A 22,043-nucleotide genomic window follows, 5' to 3' on the forward strand; every position below is an offset into this window, starting at 1 on the left:
TCATCCCTGGCTCCATCATATTCTATTAAATTGGGTCGATGCCTTGTGTTCCAAGTGGCAGGGGTGTTAAAAACATGGGGTGTTGATGAATTCATTGCATGTGACTGGACTTGCTTTCTTTGTGAGGAGGTTTTGGCTAATGAAACCCCACGAAGGTCTGACAAAAGGCAAAGACATTTTTCAGGGTTTGGTTCCCACTCCGGGTCCAGGCTGGATTTCCTGATAAAATTACAGTGCTGCCATCCCAGAAAACTTTTCAACTTATCTGGAAAGAAAATATCCATTGTATCCTAGAATAAGTTACAAATCCTTTGTGTTTTTTAGACAGGGCTTGATATGTAAAAAGCTGTCATCAGTTTAAAGAAAAAAACAATTATCCGGAATCACTTCCCAGGAAACTCAACAAACGTAACCTATTGGCCTCAGGTGAAGATACCAACGATGGTCGTTCAGTCTTGGCCACAGGTAGTCTCAACGACTGTAACGACTGTCGTCACAGCAACAAGGAACACTAACGAACCAGCGGTATCGATGACCCGGGCCAACGACCCCACTGAGGTTAAATAGCTGAGTTTCCCTGCCAGTCAGTCAGAACTGAAGAAGTCCTTTGGATGAGGGACGAAACGTCTTCCAGGATCTTCAACCAAGTCCAGTTGCCCTTGATTTTAACCTTCGTTGGATAACTATGACCTGGATGACTGAGAATCTTCATAGATATCCGGAAGGTCTTAATCCTCATGACTGCAAGACCCTGCTTTCTATACAGCTACAAAATGTGCCATGTTTAACATCATATGCTGCTCTTCAATATCTTTCTAGCTTTTCTATTTATGATTTTAGCACAATAAAACATTTATAGAGTTTCCTCAAATTAGGCCATTACACATTTTAAAGTGTACATATGTCAAAGCTGCTCTTATTTACCAGCAACTTTTCTCAGGGGTGTGAACTGACCAATTGGCTGGAAACAGCACTGGCTGAACAGCAGCTTGCATTTTGTTTGCTTTGTGAGAAGAGAGAGTGGCAGAGAGTTTACAAAAAGTTTTAAATGTATTTTAAGGCTCATGGTTTTCTTTTTGATTTCAATCTCCTCCATCTGCTTTGTGTAAAACCATTCTCTGGTCAATTAGGGTTGGCTCGGTCTAATGAACTCTACAAATGCTGCAACTTCAAAAGAAGAGGACAAATTCTTGACAGCTAGGTACAGTCATTACCTAGCATTGTCTTTTTCTGCTACATAAAAACACTGAAAACCCTTCCCTTTTTGAAAAAAAAAAAAAATAATGTCCTCATGAGTGCCATGTGCAAGGACAATAGGAGCACTGCTGTAGAATATTGTTTAATCCCATTATCATTACAGACCGATTATTCCCATTGCCATGACAAGCACACTAAAATAGAACCAAAATCCAGTCTAAAAAGTATTTCCGTTTCCTGCTAGTCTACTCCAAAGAGGCAAATATTGTGCTCAACTACTTTTATTAGATTTTTCTTCCAGTTACTTTACAGATTTAGATTAAGAATACAAAATATAATCAAATAAATTGGTATGTATTATACAAGATCGCAGATTTTATTGATGCTCAAGGGGAAATTCACAAGCTCTCCAGCAGTATATAGAGTAATTTAATTAAACTCCACAATCACCAGTTGCATCACCGAAGTGATGTACACAGCAATACATCGATCATTATAATACAATATTCTAATATGTTGAAATGGGCCATTCCACATAATGAGTCCTTTTAACTGTGGCACTTAAAGTAGGCCCTACATTTTGGTGCTTTTACCTTTGTACTTTTGCTTAGATAAGATTAAGGAATGCATGACTTTTTCATGTAACAGTTTTTCTACACTGTAGTATTGCTACTTTAACCTAAAACTTAATTTTGGCATTTTTAAACCTGGGCACAATTTTCATATATAAATTTGGGGTCAGAATGACTAGTAGGTACAAAAAGGTTTGGAATCCACCCAGTAGATGGCTTCAGCTGGCAGCCGCGAACTACAACGTATTCCTTTGGGGCAATTGCGCCTGTCAAAATTAAATCCACAAAAAGTGCTTCTTTTTGCCACGACAGGCTCAGACGGTTATATCAGGGTGTCTGACAACATAATGAAAAGGATCCCTAACACCACCCCTTGTTATTAGCCACAAACAGAAGTCTCGCTCAATGGCAATTCTCACTTTGAAATCTCATGATTTGTTATTTGAAGAAGACGCCGGTGGAAACATGAGTCACAGTTGGAGAGGGGAGTTTGCTACGGAGTAACATTAGGAAATAAAGTCTTGCTAGCAGTTCTTCTATGTGCACAAACTCCTCTCTCCAACTTGAAAGTAAAATATCCATATAGGCTACTTCTTTTACCACTGGATTACTTGCATCTCCATAATTAAACGAGCTTTACTTGGTCTACTTAATGATGGAGTGTATGGTCAGAACTATGATGACTTGAGCAGGATGAAAGAAGAACTAATGGAGATGGTGCAGAGTTAATTTGGATCTGTGTAAGAAGGGGGTTCGGCTTTAATTCTTTACCTTTCCACAATAAAATAGACTGTCCTGAGAACAAAAAAGGCATGAAGCTATTAGTATTTTATTCCTAATAAAGACTAGACTGTAGTTATACCCTTTTGAAATAAATGCTTGTAACAGAGAAGATTTGCATAATTAATTTAATATTGGGAGATCCTGCTGTTCACCTCTAATGAATTAGATTACAAGTAATTAATATAATTTACATTATAATTGTAACTAATGATAAGAAATTAAGTACCACAAGTGGATACTTTACGTAGTAGTCTAATGGGTCTATTATAGGTACCAGAGAGAGTGAAAATTTTAGATGCAATATTGTAGGGACTCATGGGGCTTTATAATTCGAAGTGCGCATGCGCTGTGCATAAAGAGTTGTCTATGGAAAACTAGATGATCAGGCGCTTCGCAGGGGTACCGGTTTCATTTGGGTGTACTACAATATCATACCAATTAAATAATATATTAAAACAGTCTCATGCTGTCTATCATATTGACGGTGACGATTATTTCTGATTTTGTCGTCAGCCTATCAACGACGCAGAAAGAGAGCCCCGTCTGTAAAGATGAAGCAACCAGGAAGCGTTCCAGCAATTTAAGCGTTGCTGAAAGCAATGTTTGTTATGAAACTACTGGGCACCACCCTGGGGAAAGCGACCGGGCTCTTAACTGTCGTAATTGTTGTTATTGCAGCGGTTTTGAATTATTTCGACGACCCCGATCCGGTTAAATACATCAGGTAAAGAACAGCTCTATGTTAGCCTCTCTGCCAGCTGGACTCTGCACATACAAACGTTATATATTTTGCTGCTGTCTAACCCAAGTTATACGTAACGTTACAAAATACTTATATAATTGATGTTTAATGTTAACGTTAACTGAAATGGTCCCATACCTGTAGACCACCAGTGTGTTCGTAACAGTGAAGCAACGATTAATCAAGGAACGTTCCTGGGTAACGTTAATCAAAGAGCAAACGTCAAGCCAAACCCCTTTAAGAAATCTGTCAATTTAAAGTGACATTTCTTTTTTGATAGTGTTCTCGCCATTTACAGACAAAACTGGGACTGGATTCACAATTGTATGCATCTTCTCATAAATTCGTCTTAAATTGCGTCTACTATAGGCCTACCAGTTTTTTTTATATTTAATACACTATTACTAACCTCTTTAAGACAAAGATAAATTGATTTGGCAATAAAAACCTACTAATAACTAGCCCCTCTGAAGATAGCATTTCTTGTCATGACACTATACAATCACAGTGTATCTAACTGAACAATGAATTTCATATTAATGGCCCAAATTGGTATGTAAAAACAAGACCTATAGTTATGCCAGGATATTAATCAATGTTTTCACAGCATATTTCATATTTGCATACAGTGACTACATAATACAAAAAACCTGCAGTCATTCACAGTGCTAAGAGAGCAGTCAATTTCTTTTGGCCCACAGCATGGCTGAGGACATGAAGACAATGGAGGAAAACTTCAGGCAGCAAAATAAAAGTTGTTTCATCCTTGGTGCCTCTGGGGAAACAGGCAAGCTGTTGCTTCAAGAGTTGCTAGAGCGCAACATCTTCTCCAAGATTACTCTCATCGGAAGGAGACAGCTCATGTTTGAGGGCAAAGCATATGAAAACCTGGTTAGTGGGTTGATGCCCTTGTATCTTTACTCCATTACCTGAAATTCATTATCGTGAGAGTGAAATTTTGCTTGACACTGTTTTCTATGCTTCCAGGCACAAGAGGTGGTGGACTTTGAGAAGCTTGATGATTATGCTGCTGCCTTCCAGGGCCATGATGTTGGCTACTGCTGCCTGGGAACAACTAGAGCGAAAGCAGGGGCTGTAAGTTAAACTTAACAAATCCAATTTGGGTACTTTACTGGTGAATTATGTTGTGATTTTACTGTTGTAGTGTAGCACTAAATTACCAAAACACAATATATTTCTGCTGGGATTTGATGGTGTTGTTGGTTAGTAGCAATGACTCAGCAATTTCTTTGCCATGTACCAACATTCCCAGTAGAGCCCAACTAATAAATTGGCTAGGCTAACATATTTTGCCATAATCACCGTAGATGTAGGCTAGTAAGTAAGGAGGAAATTTTAGGACAGAATGCTAAAGCTTTGAGGTAGTTTAGAAACAGCAACACTAATGCATAATTTGTCCATCTGAGCTCTGCCAAGTATTGTCTCAGATTAACTGTGAATGAGCAGTTCCTACTGTAGCTTATTTTATTCTCAGGCATAGATTAAATGTCAGAGCAGCAGTGTTATTAAAGTGTTTGGCATTACACTTATGAACAGTATGTAAAAAATACCAAAACAATAATCACAGCATTATCTCAATATTGATATATTATTTAAGGTAATGAAAAATTATACAGTAAAATATATCAACGCAAGTGTTTGTCCCATTTAGTCAAATGAGACAAATACAAAATAACTGTAAAACAATATAGGCTATCTCAATATGTTCGTATTGTTAATATATTACTAAATGTTATGATCATTTTGAATTATTAGTCAGCCATAATTATGATACATTTCTTATTTATCTTTATTCTACTGAGCTAGTTTACTGTTTTTAATATGAACATTAAGTTTCCAACTTTTACATTTTGTCAACTGCTGCTAAGCTTTGGCAGACAACTTTCAGTGTTGTCAAAAATCATTTTTGTCTGTTACTTCTCTCTTATTTCAGGAAGGATTCATCCGCGTTGATCATGATTATGTTCTAAAGTCAGCAGAGCTTGCCAAGTCAGGAGGCTGCACACAGTTCCACCTGGAATCCTCCAGAGGAGCCGATAAAAACAGCAACTTCCTCTACCTCAAAGTCAAAGTATTTTATTTCCTTTCTCTAATGCATGCCACATATTTAAGTGTTTTTTTTCTCTACTAAAGCGTACCTGTGTGTCATTGAATGATGACATTGGACGATCATGGACATGAAATTCAAAATGAAATTGATTTTCTTACAGGGACAAGTGGAAGCAGATATTGAGGCACTAGGTTTTGACAGATATTCCATTTACAGACCAGGGTGAGTCAATCATTTGACGACACACACTTCCATATTCACTACACGAGACAAGACAAAACCCAAACTAATAAAATAGATGAATATGTTATCTACAACAGACGTATTGTGTTTCGTGTGAACAGCTGACACTAACAATCTGTCAATTTGACCAACACCAAATATTTGCACAGATGTGCCTGAAAATATGCATCCTCTTGCAACTGAACTGCAGCAAGTTTTGTTAGGCATGTAAACATTGTCTCAACCAGCAACAGGAAATTACTTCATAACAAATTGGATTGTGGGAATGTGGGGATGGATTTTGAATTCTGATAGCTGCTGGGAGTTTGTAATGCGTAGGGAAGCTGAGCAGAACAATCTGGGCTGATGCTCATTGTCATCCATCCTTAGTTGACATCAGCAGAGAAGACAATTACTAATTTTTCATGGACTCTGTTTGGGTTTGTTTTGACTCCACCCTTGCTGCCAATTTGGCAGTTTGACTTACCAAAACTCCATTCAGTAAACAATACACTTGTTTGAAGTTATGGATGAATCATAATAATGTAGTGTGAAATTTGAATGTATCAAATACACAACTATAACAAAATCTACTTTTTCACTGCGTTACAGCCCTTGCAAAACATTTGATTGCACCCTTTTACATGATACAAGTTGATGATTTTACTACTCTAACAAATGTCATTCTAGAATGACAGATTGAGAATTAATGTGAGGAAAAAAAGTCAAATCTGCCGTATCGATCAGGTCATTGTTTACTCTGTAATTACCAGATCCAACAAAATACAATCTATAAGTCATCAATACCTTTGTGTTTCTCTGCAACAGGGTTTTGTTGGTAGATAGGCGGGAGAGTCGGCCTAGCGAGTGGTTGGCCAGGAAATTCTTCAGTGCCTTTTCTGCTGTGTGTTCTACATCCATGTCCATACCAATCCAAGTGGTGGCAAAAGCAATGGTGTCAAACACTTTGCTTCAACCTGAGCAGAAGACTGAGATCCTGGAGAACGGAGCCATCGCCAGTCTGGGAAAGAGCACAGGGAAATAAGAGAGCAGAAATACACTGAGGTGAGAAAAATATTACCCATTTACGCTGATAACCTATGTTCATGCAATGTGAACCATTCTGGACTCCTTGACACCAAATCTTCCTAATCTTATGACTAGACAAAAGGTCACTGGTGAGGTATTGCATCACACAAATGAGTGGTTGTTGTTTGCATGTTGTCTTTTTATGTAAGGAATACACTGCTCAAAAAAAAAAATGGAGAACACTTAATCAGCACAGTATAACATCGTGTCAGTTAAACTTCAGCATAAGCGAGTGTGAATCAGTGTCATTTGTTTTGGTGCAAATGGAAGTGACGACAGGTGCACTGGAGAGGCAACAGCAAGACAAACCTTTAAAACCCCTTTTGCAGGTGGTGGACACAGACAGTTGCTCTCTCCATATCCTTCCGGACTGATTGTACTTTAGTTTTGCATTTTGCTGGTGTTCTTGTTACTACTGGTAGCAAAAGGTTCAGCCCATTCAAGTTTCACAGGTAGCGCAGCTTCTCCAAGATGGCGCATCCATACTCGGCTGTTGCAAGAAGTTTTGCTGCATCTCCCAGCACAGTCTCAAGTGTGTGGAGGAGATACCAGGAGACGGGCAATTACAAAAGGAAAGCTGGACAGAAGCCATAGAAGGGCATCAACCCAGCAGGAGGAAAGGTATCTGCTTCTTTGTGCGACAAGGAACTGAAGAAGCAATGCCAGAGCCCTACAAAACAACCTTCAGTGTGCTGCTGGTGTGCATGTTTCTGACCAGACTTTCAGAAACAGATTCCATGAGGGTGACAATGGCATGTCCACCATTGACACCCCCTCCTCTTCACATATGAGAGCCCACGGAGCACATGTGACAGATGTGAAAGAGTCTGGAGATGCCGTGGTGAACGTGGTGCCTGCAACATCATCCAGCATGACCAGTTTGGCGGTGGGTCAGTGATGGTCTTGCAAGGCATATCTTTAGAGGGACAGACCTTCACGTTCCCCAGAGCTGAATCCAATTGAGAACCTCGGGGGCGTTACATATTGGTGCATCCGATGCTGCCAGGTAGTGCCACAGACTGTCCAGGAGTTCACTGATGCCCTGATCTAGGTCAGGGAGGAGATCCACAGGAGCATGCCCAGACGTCGTCCAGAGAGGATACAGGCACGTGGGGGCCGTACACACCGAGTCATCAATTGCCGTGATCAAAGGCACGCAAGTTGGATCAGCCTGCGATTTCAGTTTGTTTACTTGACTTTAGGTGTTATTTTGATTCCAGCCCTCAATTGGTTGCTGATTTTGGTTTCCATTGACTGTTGCATTTTTCCCTTAATTTTTTTGAGCAGTGTATTTTTTCTGTCTCCATCATAACGTTAATGCCCGAGCTGGTAAAAGTGACTCAGATGTAAATGGAAGCTTGCACTCTTAGATTTTACACACACAGAACAATTTAATATTATCAATAAATAGGGCTGAACAATTGATCGAAATATTATCAAAAATCCTAACCCTACAAATCACATTCTTTAAAGGACCATGCTTGTTTGGTACCCCAGCAAAAATCATAATTTCTATACTTTTTCTTTTTCAGTGAAAATGAAATGTAAAAACGACCATTCCAACTAAAATCGTGACAATTTATTTTTCGTTCAGGCCTTTAAATAACCAGTATGTATATTTATTTGGTTTCCATAACAGCACTTCTTAGGATTTCTGGTTGGTAAATGTTTGTAGTTTTATAATCCAGACTAATTTTATTATAAGTCAGATAATGAGTCTTCTAAGATGATCACTAATTTATAAAAGCAACATCCACAACAAAGGCCAGTAGCTTTTGTCTCAAGATAACAATTTGTTATCCAAATTCATGTTTTAGCCCAACACACTAATAGCTGTGGTTAAGACGTACAGGATGAAACCCCTAAAGAACTGTAAAATTCATAGTAATATTTCTTTTGCTCTAAAGCTGTGCACAAGTTAAATAACTTTGTGTGTGTCCTGTGACTCCACACTATTAATTTTATTTTTTCTTTTCAGGTAATTTCAGCAGATATACAGAGATGACTACATGATCATGTCAAAGGATTTTCACATTCACATTAATTTATCCATTGATTTTGCAACTGTCAGAAAACCAAAGGGTGTTTCTATGAAAAGTACTTGACTGAACTGGGTTTGCCAGATTCCTTATGGAGAAGACAACCTGTGAAGTTAGAAAAATATTTGGGTTTAATTTCTTTGGTCTTTAATGATACTGTATTGATATTGTCATCAGGGAACTTTTGACAGGCTTTTGATGTTTACCATTTGTGCTCTGAGACAACACTGAACAACTGCCTTAAAGTAAATGCTTGAGTTTATTCTACACTAAATTAAAATATTGGGTGTTTTGAACATGTTTTCATTACATTTTTATTAATATTTAACTGTGTGTTTGATTTATGGTTGTATCACTATTAATAATATCCAAGGTCTGTGCTATACCACATCTCTGCGGTAAAAATTGCACAGTATATGCGCTATATTACCGGTAATATACAGTTATTGTTCATTTTAGATTTAACAGTATCTGTAACATGCAGATACAATGCAATCTGTTTAAGATATGACTTTCCATTTTTACAGTGGTACCAGCAATGGAACAACTTAGAATAAATTTTTCCAAAGCTAGATGATGGTTCTATAAGTATAGTTACCAATTTAAAAGGTCTTAAAAGTCCTTGCCCCTCTCTTTCTCTCTCAAAGATAGATATCATCTTGGAACCAACTTAAATTATGCATGTGCTTGCAATGATCCAGATTACTACTTTTTTCATTTTCCGGTGTCCTTTCCGGTGTTTTCATGCATTTCGTTGCTCTGTGTAAAAGTACTTTGAATTGCCTGTGTATTTGAGAGATGTTGAAATAAACTTGCCTTCTCTCACTTATGTAGCAGCGCCCCCTTGTGACTGAATGTGGCTCCACACATTGTGCTTTCAAAACCTGTACTGTAGGCCGCTGCAGGTGTAAAAAAAAAAAAATAAAAATCTGAATGGATTAAAAAAAACAAAAACTAGTGGCGCCATTAAAAACATGCTTTCCAGAGTGATATTTTACATTTGAAACAGATGATGTACATACACAGGGAGAGAGAACGAGAGAGAATAAAACTCCAATGCCAGAATTCTCCTTCACATATTTTCCATCGTGGTCAAGGCAAAATCTTTAGGGAAAAACGATGTAATTTTTTGACTATTCAACCGCATCCTGGTATGCTTACTACCTCACTGCTGTGCCTTACTTAGAGATATGTTCATAGAGAAATTGGGGTAAAACATTTATGACAAGTGTTCTGCAAGAAGTCAGTAAGTATCTTGAAGGATGATGACCTTGCATAAAACAAATGCATAGGCTCTGGGAGATAAAGTCCCACACAAGTAAAGATAATTTTACATTCAGACAAATGGCCTTTATAGTGTCATATTTCTAGAGATTAAAAGTCCCTTGGTTTCTTTTTCCATTCTTGATTTTTCTCTCTTATCTTAGTAGCTGACAATAGGTTCATATAAGACAGTATTCATCCAAACAATGTTTAACTGGCTTCAGTAGAGAAAAAACTAAGTCTATCAAAAATAATCTTTGTAGCAAGAAAGTCAGTCCTTCAACTGAAATACAGTTTTCTCTACAATAAAATAACAAAACTGAGAATTAACAGCCACATCTTTTTTGATCCAAACATACAAACCTTTGCACCAGCATGTCTACAGCTGACTTCATCCATAACAAATATTATGGCTTCTTTACAGTACAAATACCAGGCAAATAAAGCTGATTGTGATACTGCAAATTTCATCAATACACAGTGACAGAAACAACAAAATTCAAGTGACATTAAGCAGAAGTATTTACCTCCAACTGACATTGTCTGGGGAAAGGCATATAGTCCTCTGTGCAGCCTTGGGCCATGCAGCAATTAATCCAAAATCAGCAAAAGCTGAGTTAATCAGCGTTTCACTGCTTAGACTTTGAGAATAGGGGTCTATGCTGGTGTTCCAATAGGTTTTCACATTGTGTATGGTGCAGCTGAAAAGCCCTACAGAGTTTTAGGGAAATTGTCAGGTTCAAGGTTACTATATTGTAGTTATTTGAATACTTACAGATATCAAAATATACTTTGGAAACCTGTTGCCCTTTGCCATGCTGTTTGTGCTTCATTTTTGGCTGCTGGTTGTTGATCAATTTTGAGATTACTCAGAAAGGTATTTTAATCTGTCGGTCTGCAATTTTGACAGCCATTAACTTTTAATACACATTTAACAAAACTGAGTTACCTGCTGTATAGAATAATACAGTATCCATCAATGTAGTTTGTTTCAATAGGTTATGTCCTGTCCTGCAGAACAGGCCAAGAGTCCACAATGAGACTATTTAAACGATGGAGTAAAACCACCTATTTTCAGAATCCCTGCTGCTGGTCATCAAGTGAGGGCCAAGTAGCAACATTTACTCATCTCACAGCAGTGACTCTAAATCACCACAAATTCAAAGCCAGCATCCTTACTCTGTTTTGCCTGAAACACAAATAGCAATGTTCCAAGAAGTCAAGTCAATCATTTTAAATCTGGCATAAGCTCAGCCTCATTTACATGACGGCGAAGCACTGTGGCATACAATTGCTCTGGAAAAAGCACTTGCTTTTCCAAATAGCGAGAAGACTGACGAAGCACACTCTGGTACTGTATTCTCCACAGGTGCAGTTCAGGTTTCACACCTATCATACAAAAACAAGTAGTTTTTAACGTGTCAAGGTACACAAAACTCCACTAGGCTTTGGAAAAAACAGCAGAAAAGCTAGGGGAGACCGGGTATGGTTGTAACATGGGGAGTGTTGTAACACCATCAATTACAGGAAAGGTAATCATGAGATCATTTCAGTATTTACCTACTTTCAAACAAAAATTATTTTGCAGTAAGAAAGTAAATTTGTTAGACAAAGACTATATTTTGTTTAGTATCTATACTATTTCAGATAAAATTGTACAACTTAGATTAAATTGTAGTTTCTTAGGCAACATGTGATGCATTTTTCTCTTGCTAATTTCAAACCACTATGCTAATATAGCTAGCTAAACAATGGCTGACAGGGGTGGGGTAGGTTATTTAAAAAGTGTTACAACCATTCCCTATACATACAACTAAGTACTTTCTTGATTTTAATATTTTACAGAGTGCCCTATGCAGCTTTCAGGGCCCATCAAGCCTGCACTCCATACCTGCATTTATTTGTCAGCACTGTGAAGTGCTTGAAGTGGTGCCAATAGCCAAATGAAAGGCAGCAAAATCTTAACTACAATTCCAGAGGAAGCCAACTCGGCAGATGCCATCCTCCACCGCAAGACAGACCACAATTCCATTTCTAAGGCAAATTTAAACCTTTCCAAAGACTTCCAACTATGATATCCCTGCTCATAACAATTCATCAGACATGTGCAGGGATGGAAACTGCAACACAAATGTTTTATATGTATGGAGTGGAATATCTGCAGTGTTTGAATGGTGATAATAAAACCTGCTGAGGCTTATTAGCGCGGACGTGTCATGTTTGTTCATTTCACCTGTTTGGGAAGATGAAGTAGATGAGATGAGCGGTGTGCAAGTAAATGTAACTTTGGCGACATCTTGTGGTGGTCATCTGGAAGTGTCACTCTGGCCCTGCCCTCCTTTACGTCACCAAACGTCACCAGGAAGTCCACTGAAACCTAGGAGACATCATGGCGAAGTACACAGACCCACGTGAGTGTGGTAAATAGCAAATTTAAACCCCCGTAACTGTTGCTGTTAAAGATGCAAGTGTTTAGTTTGACTAGCGATCACTTTTATTTTGCGTAAACAGTTAATGAATGGGGTTTTTAGTTGCGATACACGACGCTTTAGCATCCTTTTTTTTTTAGCAACGCCAATGCTAATCTGTCTGAGGAAAAGTCGAAAAGCTATTTCAACACCGCCAGCGTGACGGTGTGGCTTCTCTTACATGCAACTGTAATGCGGTTTTATTTTGACAGACTGCGATGGAGGTGCCGAGGAGATGCCCGAGCTCTCTGATGGTGGTGATGATGATGATGACATTGATGATGATGATGATGAAGAGCATTGGCAGTGGCTGGAGGAGGACAGTCAGCCAGTTAACGTTACCTGTCTGTTCTGTGACAGGTGAGATGACATTGCACTGCCAGAGGAAATATACTGCATACTTTTACCACCGCCAGTATTTTTAGAAATACACTGGACATTTGGCTGCACTGCAGCGATTTTCCATCCTCAGATGAAACAGACAAACCACACGAAGTGCTTTTCTTCTAATGTTTTTCTACCTTTCCGTTATATAACAGTCTGGGTAATCAAGCTAAATATTCACTTTTTATATATCCCTCAATAGATAAAACATTTTTTTTTTGTAGTACACTTTTTATTCATATTTAAAACAAATTCAGCCATATACAGACTAGTTGGAGTATAAAAGACAAAGAACAAGCCTAACAAAACAATATATTTACACATCAGGAGGAGAGCAGATAGCATACTAGACATAGTGAGCTGACAAATTTAACATCTTATCCTGTTTTGCACCCTGCATCTTGGCCACGGAGCTCTCTAAACTCAAAATGTTCCATAAAAGTTACCATTGCGGTATACAAAGTGGGTTGTATCTGATGCTGTTATTAAAGTTATCAATCGCTGGAGTTTAGAGGTTATTTGCAAACAACCTAAATGTAAGTGTAGTATTTAAAATAAGGGCCCTAAATGTTTTTTGGGGCTGAACTAATGGTGACAAATGTTCACATTTGAAAGAAACAAGCCAAGAACATAAAGTAGAAAACCAACTAGGATTTTTAAAAGACATTTCTAAATACTTAATGTCCATGTGACAAAATGTTGTGTCTCCACCACACATAGTAAAGGTCTGAGGTTGTCAGTGATTCCATGGCAACTTTTAAAGACTGATGCCACATTCATCTGCTTGGTGTTTCTGTCTAACCTCAGTAAACAATTTGTGATGCGTCCTGAAAATCACGGAATTAAACTGTAATAGTTCAGTTAATCTGTATTGCAATTTCCCTATGACCACCATTTAGATTGTTTTGGTTTCGGCACCACGCCGACAAAGGTGGTAAAAAGGACACCTCTTTCCAGCAACTATTGAGGATAATCTACACACTTCAAAATTAACAGTTTTCATTTTCTGTTTCTTAAGTTGTATTTTATTTCTTGTATTTAAATTTTGTGTTTCCTGCATAAAACTGTATTGGCATCATCCTTAATTTCTGTCTATGGTTGTGATTGTTCACTCTAAGAACTTCTACGAGAGAGAGAGAGAGTTAGATTGAGTGAGAGAGTGCTGGTGGGGGGGGGGGGGGGCTTAATAAATACATCTATTTTGTCTGGCTCTGTTCCCTCCAGTCTAAAAATCGCTGCTATTACCCCAGTCCTAAAAAAATCCTTGTACCTGGAGAAGTATAAGAACTAGAGACCGATTACGAATCTCCCATTTCTTGCTAAACTCTTTGCGAACTGTAGCCAGTTTGCTCCAGGTTCATATGTCCAAAAACAATCTATGGGTAGAATTTCAGTCTGGGTTCAGGGCAGAACACTGTACAGAGACTGTCCTTGCCAAGGCTTGTAGCGGCCGACTCTGGTTTCACACTCATTCTTTTAGATCTCACTGCTGCTTTTGAGATGGTCTGTCATATAATTTTGCTGAACCACTTAAAATCACTGATTGGTGTCACTGGCATTCCGCTACCATTGTGCAAGTCCTACCTCACATCTAGACAACAGCTTTTTTCCATTAGCAGCTTTAGGCCTCCCACATCCGCCCTTTCCCACGGTGTCCCACAGGGCTCATATTACATCAATTATTGGACATATAATTTGTCTACATGGCCTCAATTTTCATTGCTATGCGGACAACACACAACCCTACATATGCACCACCATCCAACCTCACAGAGTGCTTAAATGATGTTAATGCTTAGATGACCTGCAATTACCTTAAACTTAAATCTGAGAATATTCTCATTGCTTCCCCCGCCACACTTCACAAAGTCTTCCATCTAAACTTGTCCATCCCTGTTTTTTATAACATCCTCTGTTGCTGAGATGAAAAATCTTGGTATAACTTTTGACTCCATTCTTTGTTTTGACACACACACATCAAAAACATCACCAGACTGTGCCCCACACTCTGATGCGGGGACACTCATTCACCCCTTCATCACATCCCGGTTATATTACTGTAATGCCCTTCTCCTCGGTGTACCCACTTTGGGGTTAAACAGACTACAATATATGCAGAATTCAGCTGCCGGAGTTCTGTGCCACACATGGTCCTGAGAGCACATCCATCAATCAATCAATCAATCTTTATTTATATAGCACTTTTCAAACAAATACATGTAACACAAAGTGCTTCACACTATAGAACCATTTAAAATAGTTAAAATACTAAAAAATGAAATAAAAAGCAGGTCAAGCCCAACAATCAATCCCTGCCCCACCCAAAATACAGCTCAGTTAAAAGCTTGGTTAAATAGGTATGTCTTTAGTTTGCCTTTAAAAATGTCCAGATTTCCTGCTGCTCTCAGCTAAACAGGAAGGGAGTTCCACAAACGCGGGCCATAACACTGAAAGGATGCCTCACCGTAGATTTTAGTTGAGGCTTTAGGAATAATTAGAAAGCCACTACCAGAGGACCTGAGGGTTCTAGTAGGTTCATAAGGTAAAAGCAAATCTGCTAAGTATTCTGGACCAATACCATTAAATGACTTATAAAGTAGTAAAAGGATTTTAAAATCAATTCTAAAATTAACTGGAAGCCAATGCAGACACTTTAGGATAGGGGTAATGTGTGTTCTCTTTCTGGTCTTAGTCAAAAGACGTGCAGCAGCGTTTTGAACCAGCTGCAGTTTAGAGATTTTGTTTTTCGGAAGCCCAGAAAGCAGAGAATTACAGTAATCATTCCTGGAAGTAATAAAAGCATGGATAAGTGTCTCAGTGTTTGCTTGAGAGAGAAAGGGTCGTACTCTAGCAATGTTCTTGAGATGATAAAAAGCAGTCTTAGAAATATTTCTAATATGTGACTCAAAACTGAGATCTGAGTCAAAGATAACTCCCAGGTTTTTCACCTTATCACAGGGACTTAGTGCCAGCATTCGCAATTTCATTTTAAGTTTCTCCGTCTGAGATTCAGAACCAATGACCAATTCTTCTGTTTTGTCCTGATTGAGCTGCAGAAAATGTTCTGCCATCCATGACTGTATGTTTAGGAAACAATTAAAAAGAGCGTCTACTGGTCCTGGGTCATCAGGGGACACGGCAATGTATAGCTGGGTGTCATCAGCGTAACTGTGAAAATTGATGCCGTGGCCCCTGATGACGTCTCCAGGCGGCAGCATGTACAAATTAAAAAGGGTTGGGCCTAAGATTGAGCCTTGTGGGACACCACAATTCATTTTATGTCTGGAAAGAGATTCATCAATACACACAAAGAATTCTCTATCAGTGAGAAATGATCGGAACCAATTAAGAACAGTACCTGAGAGGCCAATCAGCTTGTGCAGTCTGTTTAGAAGAATTGAGTGATCTACTGTATCAAAAGCTGCACTTAGATCATCACCCCAACCCTTCAACAACTGCACTGCCTCACGGTTAAATACTGCATTTGTATGAAAGTACTACTTCTTGTTTATAAATGTCTCCATGGCGTAGCACCCTCCTATTCAGTCTTCTCCATCCCTACACACCTACGTCATATTTATCATATGCATATTATTAATACATTCTGTGTTTCATCATATGTATGTTATCAATGTATTTGTTTATCTTGTTAGCATTTTCTTGCCACTTCTATCTTTTATTATGTATAAACTGTATTACCTGACACTTTGTAAAGTGTCCTTGGGTGACTTGAAAGGCGCTTTTAAATAAATTGTAGAAGCTGCCTCAGATGAATTACTCTTCCACAAGCACTGGTCCTAGAATCCAAAGTTTCACCTAGTGGTCAGTTATCGGACTGAAAGTCCCATCTACCTGTCTTTACTTTTACTTGTTATTTCTGTTTCTTTAAGATAAAAATCAGTCTAGGAAAGATTATTTTGCTTTATTCTGCACAACCCAAACCAAGTTATTACTATTTCCTCCCTGCTTTAAAACCTGAGGACTGTGACATAAGTGGATGCAATAATTGAAAATCAAAACTTGAGAACCACAACAAGCATTTAATAGTAGTGTAAAATTCAAGGTTTAGTTCTGTAAGTTACTACTTAACTTAATGTTATGATCCAGTAAATTTTGTATACAACAAACCAATAAATCTGATGATCTTTATTGATTTGGAAAGATTAATATGTGTAAGTTTCTGATGTTTTAGAGACAGATTTTCCTACCGTACGTTTGTGTTTCAGGTTGCTGAGCTCTGTGCCTGCCACCCTACAGCACTGCATGGCTGAGCACCAGGTCAGCCTTGTAGACGTGATAAGAAAATACAGTAAGTTGACACTAATGCTCTCTATGTTAATGAAGAACTTACTATTCAGTTTTGTTGAAATGGCTCACCCTTCTTTTCCCTTTTTAGATTTGGATGACTACGGTTACATAAAGATGATCAACTTCATACGGTCAACGGTAAGTACTATCTGTAATTGGATCTGATTTAATACTGTAGAGAACAGATCTAAAGTTCACACCCTTTATTTCTTACATTTAAAAATGTTTGCTGTAAGCAAAATTTATGTTTTTAAATGTACATATTGTTCAATTTATCTTGTGTTTGAAATTTTTATTCATACACAAGATAAATTGATTGTTAATATTTCATCCAAGCAACATCAGAAAACATCTGCTGAAAGATAGTCAAGTAAATTCAATACAGCATTAAAGTGTAATAGAATTAATGAATAATGTGGATTGTTTACAGAAATGTGATGCGTCCTGTTTGACGGGACTGCCAGATGCTCCCTTACCCTGGGAGAGCGAAGACTTCCTGCGACCAGTCCTGCAGGACGACCCCCTGCTGCAGACAGGTACAGCACAGATTTTAGTTTTATTACTTTAGAGTAACTGACTGCAGTTTGTCTAAAAATGCTCCTGATGACATTTGTCAGAGGACATGTCACGTTACCTGACTAACAACTGTATTGATTTGAGCTGGAGTGGAGAATGTGCTTATGCAACTGCTCAGACTACAAGAACAACAAAGAAATGTGAAACATGTTTGACCGTTATTGGGATTCCATGATGGTGCAGTCTCACCGCTGGGCAACATGGTCACTGAAAAATTGATTGGGATGGCCCAATCTGCCCTTCTGCGTGGATCACCCAACTGTTGTACGTCCTGTGTCACAAGACACAGGACGTGACACAAGTTGCATTTTTTTCTTCTTAAACATGATTAGTCTGCCCACGCATCCACAGACTAACTTTTGTTTTGGAATTTAAATTTTTTGGTATAGCTGTTTTCTCTCAACCAGCTTCACCTGCTTTTACTGCAGTGAAAAATATGTTTCCCAGAAACCCCTTGAAAAGAACTCCGAGAATAAGCATGATTTTGTTATGCGTGTAAGTGCAGAGAGCATTAGAGGAGAGGAGTGACAGATTTTCAGGTTGAGAACAAGCAAGGGTATTATTATTTATTTAGCCCCCAGCCTGTCTTTTGGCGGCATTGCCCTGGTTATAGAAATTGGTCTCTAAGCCTCATCTGCAGTACATTTCTCCCTGTATGATTATTGCATGACTGTGCTAAATGATAGACTAGAAAGACGGCCTTGTTCTCTGATGACGTTTTGTAATGGGAATTCCAAACATATTGCATGTAACTCTGGACTCAGGGAGACTAATGTGTGATGTGGCACTGAATCTGTTTAAACAGTCCTAATATCTCTGTTCTCTTTGTTGATAATTGATATTTGTGCTATATAGCCGCTGAAAAGGTGTGACTGTAACATAATTAAATTTTTGGTGAAATCTTACCAACACAGAAATAAAACAAACACATCCAAGGCAAGCAACACCCATTTCTCGTATAGAGTTATTGTTAATTACAGGGCTTATTACTATTATTTGTATTGACTAAAAAAGTAATTTTGTTTTTATAAGAAGACTTAACAAAAAACATTAAAACATTAAAACAAATGGATCAGAGGCAGGAGTTAGTCACTGTATTGAGTCTTTGTGTTCTGCTTCTGTGTTTTATATATCCGTTTGTCTCTGTGATTCTGGCAGACCCTGAGGAGCTCTGTGGCAGTGAGCGGTTGAGTCAGTTGACGTGTCCGTCATCTGGGCCAGGCTCCCATGATGCACTGCTGCAGAGGGCACAGGCCGCTGAAGAGAGAGCCCGTAGCTCAGAGGAGGCGTTGGCCAGAGCCATGGATGACCTACACAAACTTAAGTCAGTGATGTTTCTGCATTTCCACATGTTGTTGTATAACCACTAAGTGTGATAATGTTATCCTATTAGCTAATTTCTTGTTGCTCTTGGGTTGATTTCTTTCTTTTTGTGCTCTTGAGAGCTTGCAGTCTGCTCAGTGTGTTGCTTTACTTCTGCAATACCTTCCTCAGGCCAGCAGGGGGACACAGTGAGCCCAGGATTGCAGAAACCTCAACTAGAGTACCTTGTGGAAGAAGTTTGGAGGAACAGGAAAGATAAAAAAGGGAAGGGAAAATTCCACTGCAGCATGGAGGTTAAAGTGAGGGGGGACGTAGGCAGGGGGGGGCAATAACGGGAAAATTACTGAAAGTGGTGGGGGGGTGAAGGAAGAGAGTTAGAAAGATGAATGCCTCCCATCTCCTCCATTTACTGCTATGTCCTGCATGAAGGTTGTGTGTGCTTTCTGCTTTCTGGTCGCTGCTTTTGTCCCATTTGCTAATATGAGAAGTTAAACGCAGATCTGTCCGCTGATCTTTCAGGTTGCTGGCTCAGGGTTTGGTACTGAATGCAGAAACGGGCAGATCTGGTAACCTGGGCACTGTGGCTGAGCTCCGAGAGGACGAGGACGAGGCTTACTTCAGCTCCTACGGCCATTATGGCATCCATGAGGAGATGCTGAAGGTCTGAGTTGTGCAGGCAAACACACACATACACACACACACACACACTGACCAGGCCTGCAGGTCTCATTACAGTCTTGTGAGTCACTCCCCGCGGGCGCAGCAGTCTCTGCAGAGCAAAAGTGGGTTCATCAGCGTACGTCTTGGCTGAAAGATTTCGATGTAGCACGTAAATGAAGATGATCATCTTTATGCACACATTGATACTGAGGACAAGACATTTTCTCAAAAGTGACAAATCAGCAATAAGTGCTGAGCTCTCATGTGAGACACCAGCATACACGGCGGATGCTCGAAACGTGGAAATTAATTTTTACACTGCTCAAGCGCATAAAACTTGAAAGTGTCAGCAAGCCTGCGGGGGTGGGGGGTGGGGGTGTCAGTTCTGTCTCCTCCCTTCCTGTTCTACTTACCGCAGTGCTTAGACATACTCCTGTTGGCTGTCCTGATTGGTGCTAAGCACTGTTAAGTTTTGCGTCACATGTGTGCGTCAGGCTGTCAACTCCATCAGAGCCTCAGGAGGGGCCGAGAACACGTGACTGGGGGGCTTTGCGGTAGAATGTGGTCAACTCTTTCACAGGTTGGTGTGAAGTGCATCACCTATGACGCACTCTGTGTGTGTGTGTGTGTGTGTGTGTGTGTGTGTGTGTGTGTGAGAGAGACCCCTTGAAAAAGAGGGTGTCATGTTTTTTGAGTTAGATGGACATCACTTTAGTTTAAAATTAATCAACTTTTAATTTGTCACTGACCGTTTTAGCCTGATTAATAAAAAAACAGATACTGGCCAATTGGTGTGACATGAAGGAGATGAGAATCTTTTCAAAGAAAACCTGCCTCACTTTGCTTTATGGAGCTTACACACTCAGGAATTTCATTATCAGTGGATAGTTTTAGTGTCCCATTGTGGTCAGAAAAGAGGCTGAACACTGTAAATCTGCAACATCTGATTTTAATTACATATTTAAATTATACATTCTATATACACAGCATTGTCTTAATGGGCAGGCTCAGATTTTTTCAAATTCTTAAACAGTACCCTCATGGCACGACACCGCTGATATGTTGAGAGCCTTTTGAGACAACACCCCACAACCCTGCAACAACATTTGTTTTGCAGCTGCAGTGTCATAAAAACAGAAATTACATGTTATCTCCAAATCATTAAACCGTAAATCTAAATGTTGTTTGACATCTACAATCTAAAAGTCTGGAAGTAATTACAGCTGAAACATGTATTGACTCCAATAATGATATTTTGCTATGATGCTCCGTATCAGGATGGGCTTCAGTTATTTACATGGTGATACAGCATACATTTGTGTTTCTGTGGCGTGATGACACAAATATCAAAGCTTATTTGACTGATCTGGCTGATTGCAATGAACAGTGAATGGCTTTTTAGTTATTCACATTACTAATGATTATCTAATTGAAAACTTTCTTTTGTGTAATTATCTTCCAAGAGCTGTAGATTCTGTTTAAACCAAGTATTGAATAGAACACCCTCGATTCCACTGCATCTTACATTAATGCATTTTACCGTCATTTCAATAGATTCTGTAGCTTTTCCTCTCGAGAAGAGGTGCTGCGGTTTGTGGGCAGATTTGATTGGCAGGTTAATTAGCTAGTCCTGACCTAACCTCCGTTACAAAAATATCTGAGTTGAATTCATCACATTTGGTCCAAGAATTTTTCCAAGAATCCCCTATAGTGTGTTTTGATCTGCTGTTCTGCACATGTATAGAAAAAGCTTTACATGCCATGTTCTAAGATTTATTTCCCAAAAAGGGTGAGCAGTTGTAGAATGCAAATTAACTGCAAATGGTTAGATTTACAAACCTTCCCATAACCCCTAGAAACCCTGCAGCATATTTGAATTTGCACTACACATTAACATGTTGTATTTTATAATATTTTATATATATTATATAATAATATTATATATTTTTACTTTTTCACTCAAGAGAAGTTGGAGTTAATTTATATATATTTTACATATTCTCTTCACAGGATAAAGTTCGCACAGAGAGTTACCGCGACTTCATGTACCGTAACCCTCAAGTGTTCAGAGACAAGGTGAGTCATCTGAGCAAACGCAAACAGATATGTGTATTAATGTGTGTATACAGTATGTGCAGGGTAGCTGGTTTAATGTACAGCCAAGTGTATTAACAGAAATTGGCTTGTGAATTGTGCAGGGAAGACATTAGTAAGGCGATGATGTCTGATTTAAAACACAGTGTGACTTTATTAGCACCTCGAATGTCGACTGCAGAGCGCTGATAAGAGACACATGCAATCGTCCACCAAGACCCTAACCCCCCCCCCCCCCCCCCCCCCCCCCCC

General features: G+C 39.0%; 2 protein-coding genes across 5 annotated transcripts in view; both read left to right on the forward strand.

Annotated features, from left to right (window-relative positions):
- Window positions 1-2,974: 2,974 nt before the first annotated feature.
- htatip2 (HIV-1 Tat interactive protein 2) lies at window positions 2,975-9,544 on the forward strand. The gene is made up of 7 exons (XM_046032315.1): window positions 2,975-3,276; window positions 3,996-4,185; window positions 4,282-4,389; window positions 5,249-5,386; window positions 5,526-5,587; window positions 6,416-6,652; window positions 8,655-9,544. The coding sequence occupies exons 1-6, from the start codon at window positions 3,152-3,154 to the stop codon at window positions 6,630-6,632; spliced, it is 840 nt and encodes a 279-aa protein (XP_045888271.1). The 5' UTR covers window positions 2,975-3,151; the 3' UTR covers window positions 6,633-6,652; window positions 8,655-9,544.
- A 2,714-nt stretch (window positions 9,545-12,258) lies between these two features.
- prmt3 (protein arginine methyltransferase 3) overlaps window positions 12,259-22,043 on the forward strand; it is a 63,294-nt gene continuing 53,509 nt past the window's right edge. For 3 of the 4 annotated variants that reach the window (XR_006822152.1, XM_046032312.1, XM_046032314.1), the window contains exons 1-8: window positions 12,355-12,398; window positions 12,659-12,806; window positions 17,057-17,139; window positions 17,227-17,276; window positions 17,569-17,674; window positions 18,873-19,038; window positions 19,557-19,698; window positions 21,708-21,773. Coding sequence is in view for 3 of the 4 variants with exons in the window: in XM_046032312.1 (XP_045888268.1) it covers window positions 12,368-12,398; window positions 12,659-12,806; window positions 17,057-17,139; window positions 17,227-17,276; window positions 17,569-17,674; window positions 18,873-19,038; window positions 19,557-19,698; window positions 21,708-21,773 (792 nt within the window). In the remaining variant the exon portion in view is untranslated. Of the gene's footprint in view, window positions 12,399-12,658; window positions 12,807-17,056; window positions 17,140-17,226; window positions 17,277-17,568; window positions 17,675-18,872; window positions 19,039-19,556; window positions 19,699-21,707; window positions 21,774-22,043 lie in introns of all 4 variants that reach the window. The other variant, XM_046032313.1, reaches the window with a different exon arrangement.

This window comes from Micropterus dolomieu, linkage group LG20, assembly GCF_021292245.1.
Source record: "Micropterus dolomieu isolate WLL.071019.BEF.003 ecotype Adirondacks linkage group LG20, ASM2129224v1, whole genome shotgun sequence".
Taxonomy (NCBI): domain Eukaryota; kingdom Metazoa; phylum Chordata; class Actinopteri; order Centrarchiformes; family Centrarchidae; genus Micropterus; species Micropterus dolomieu.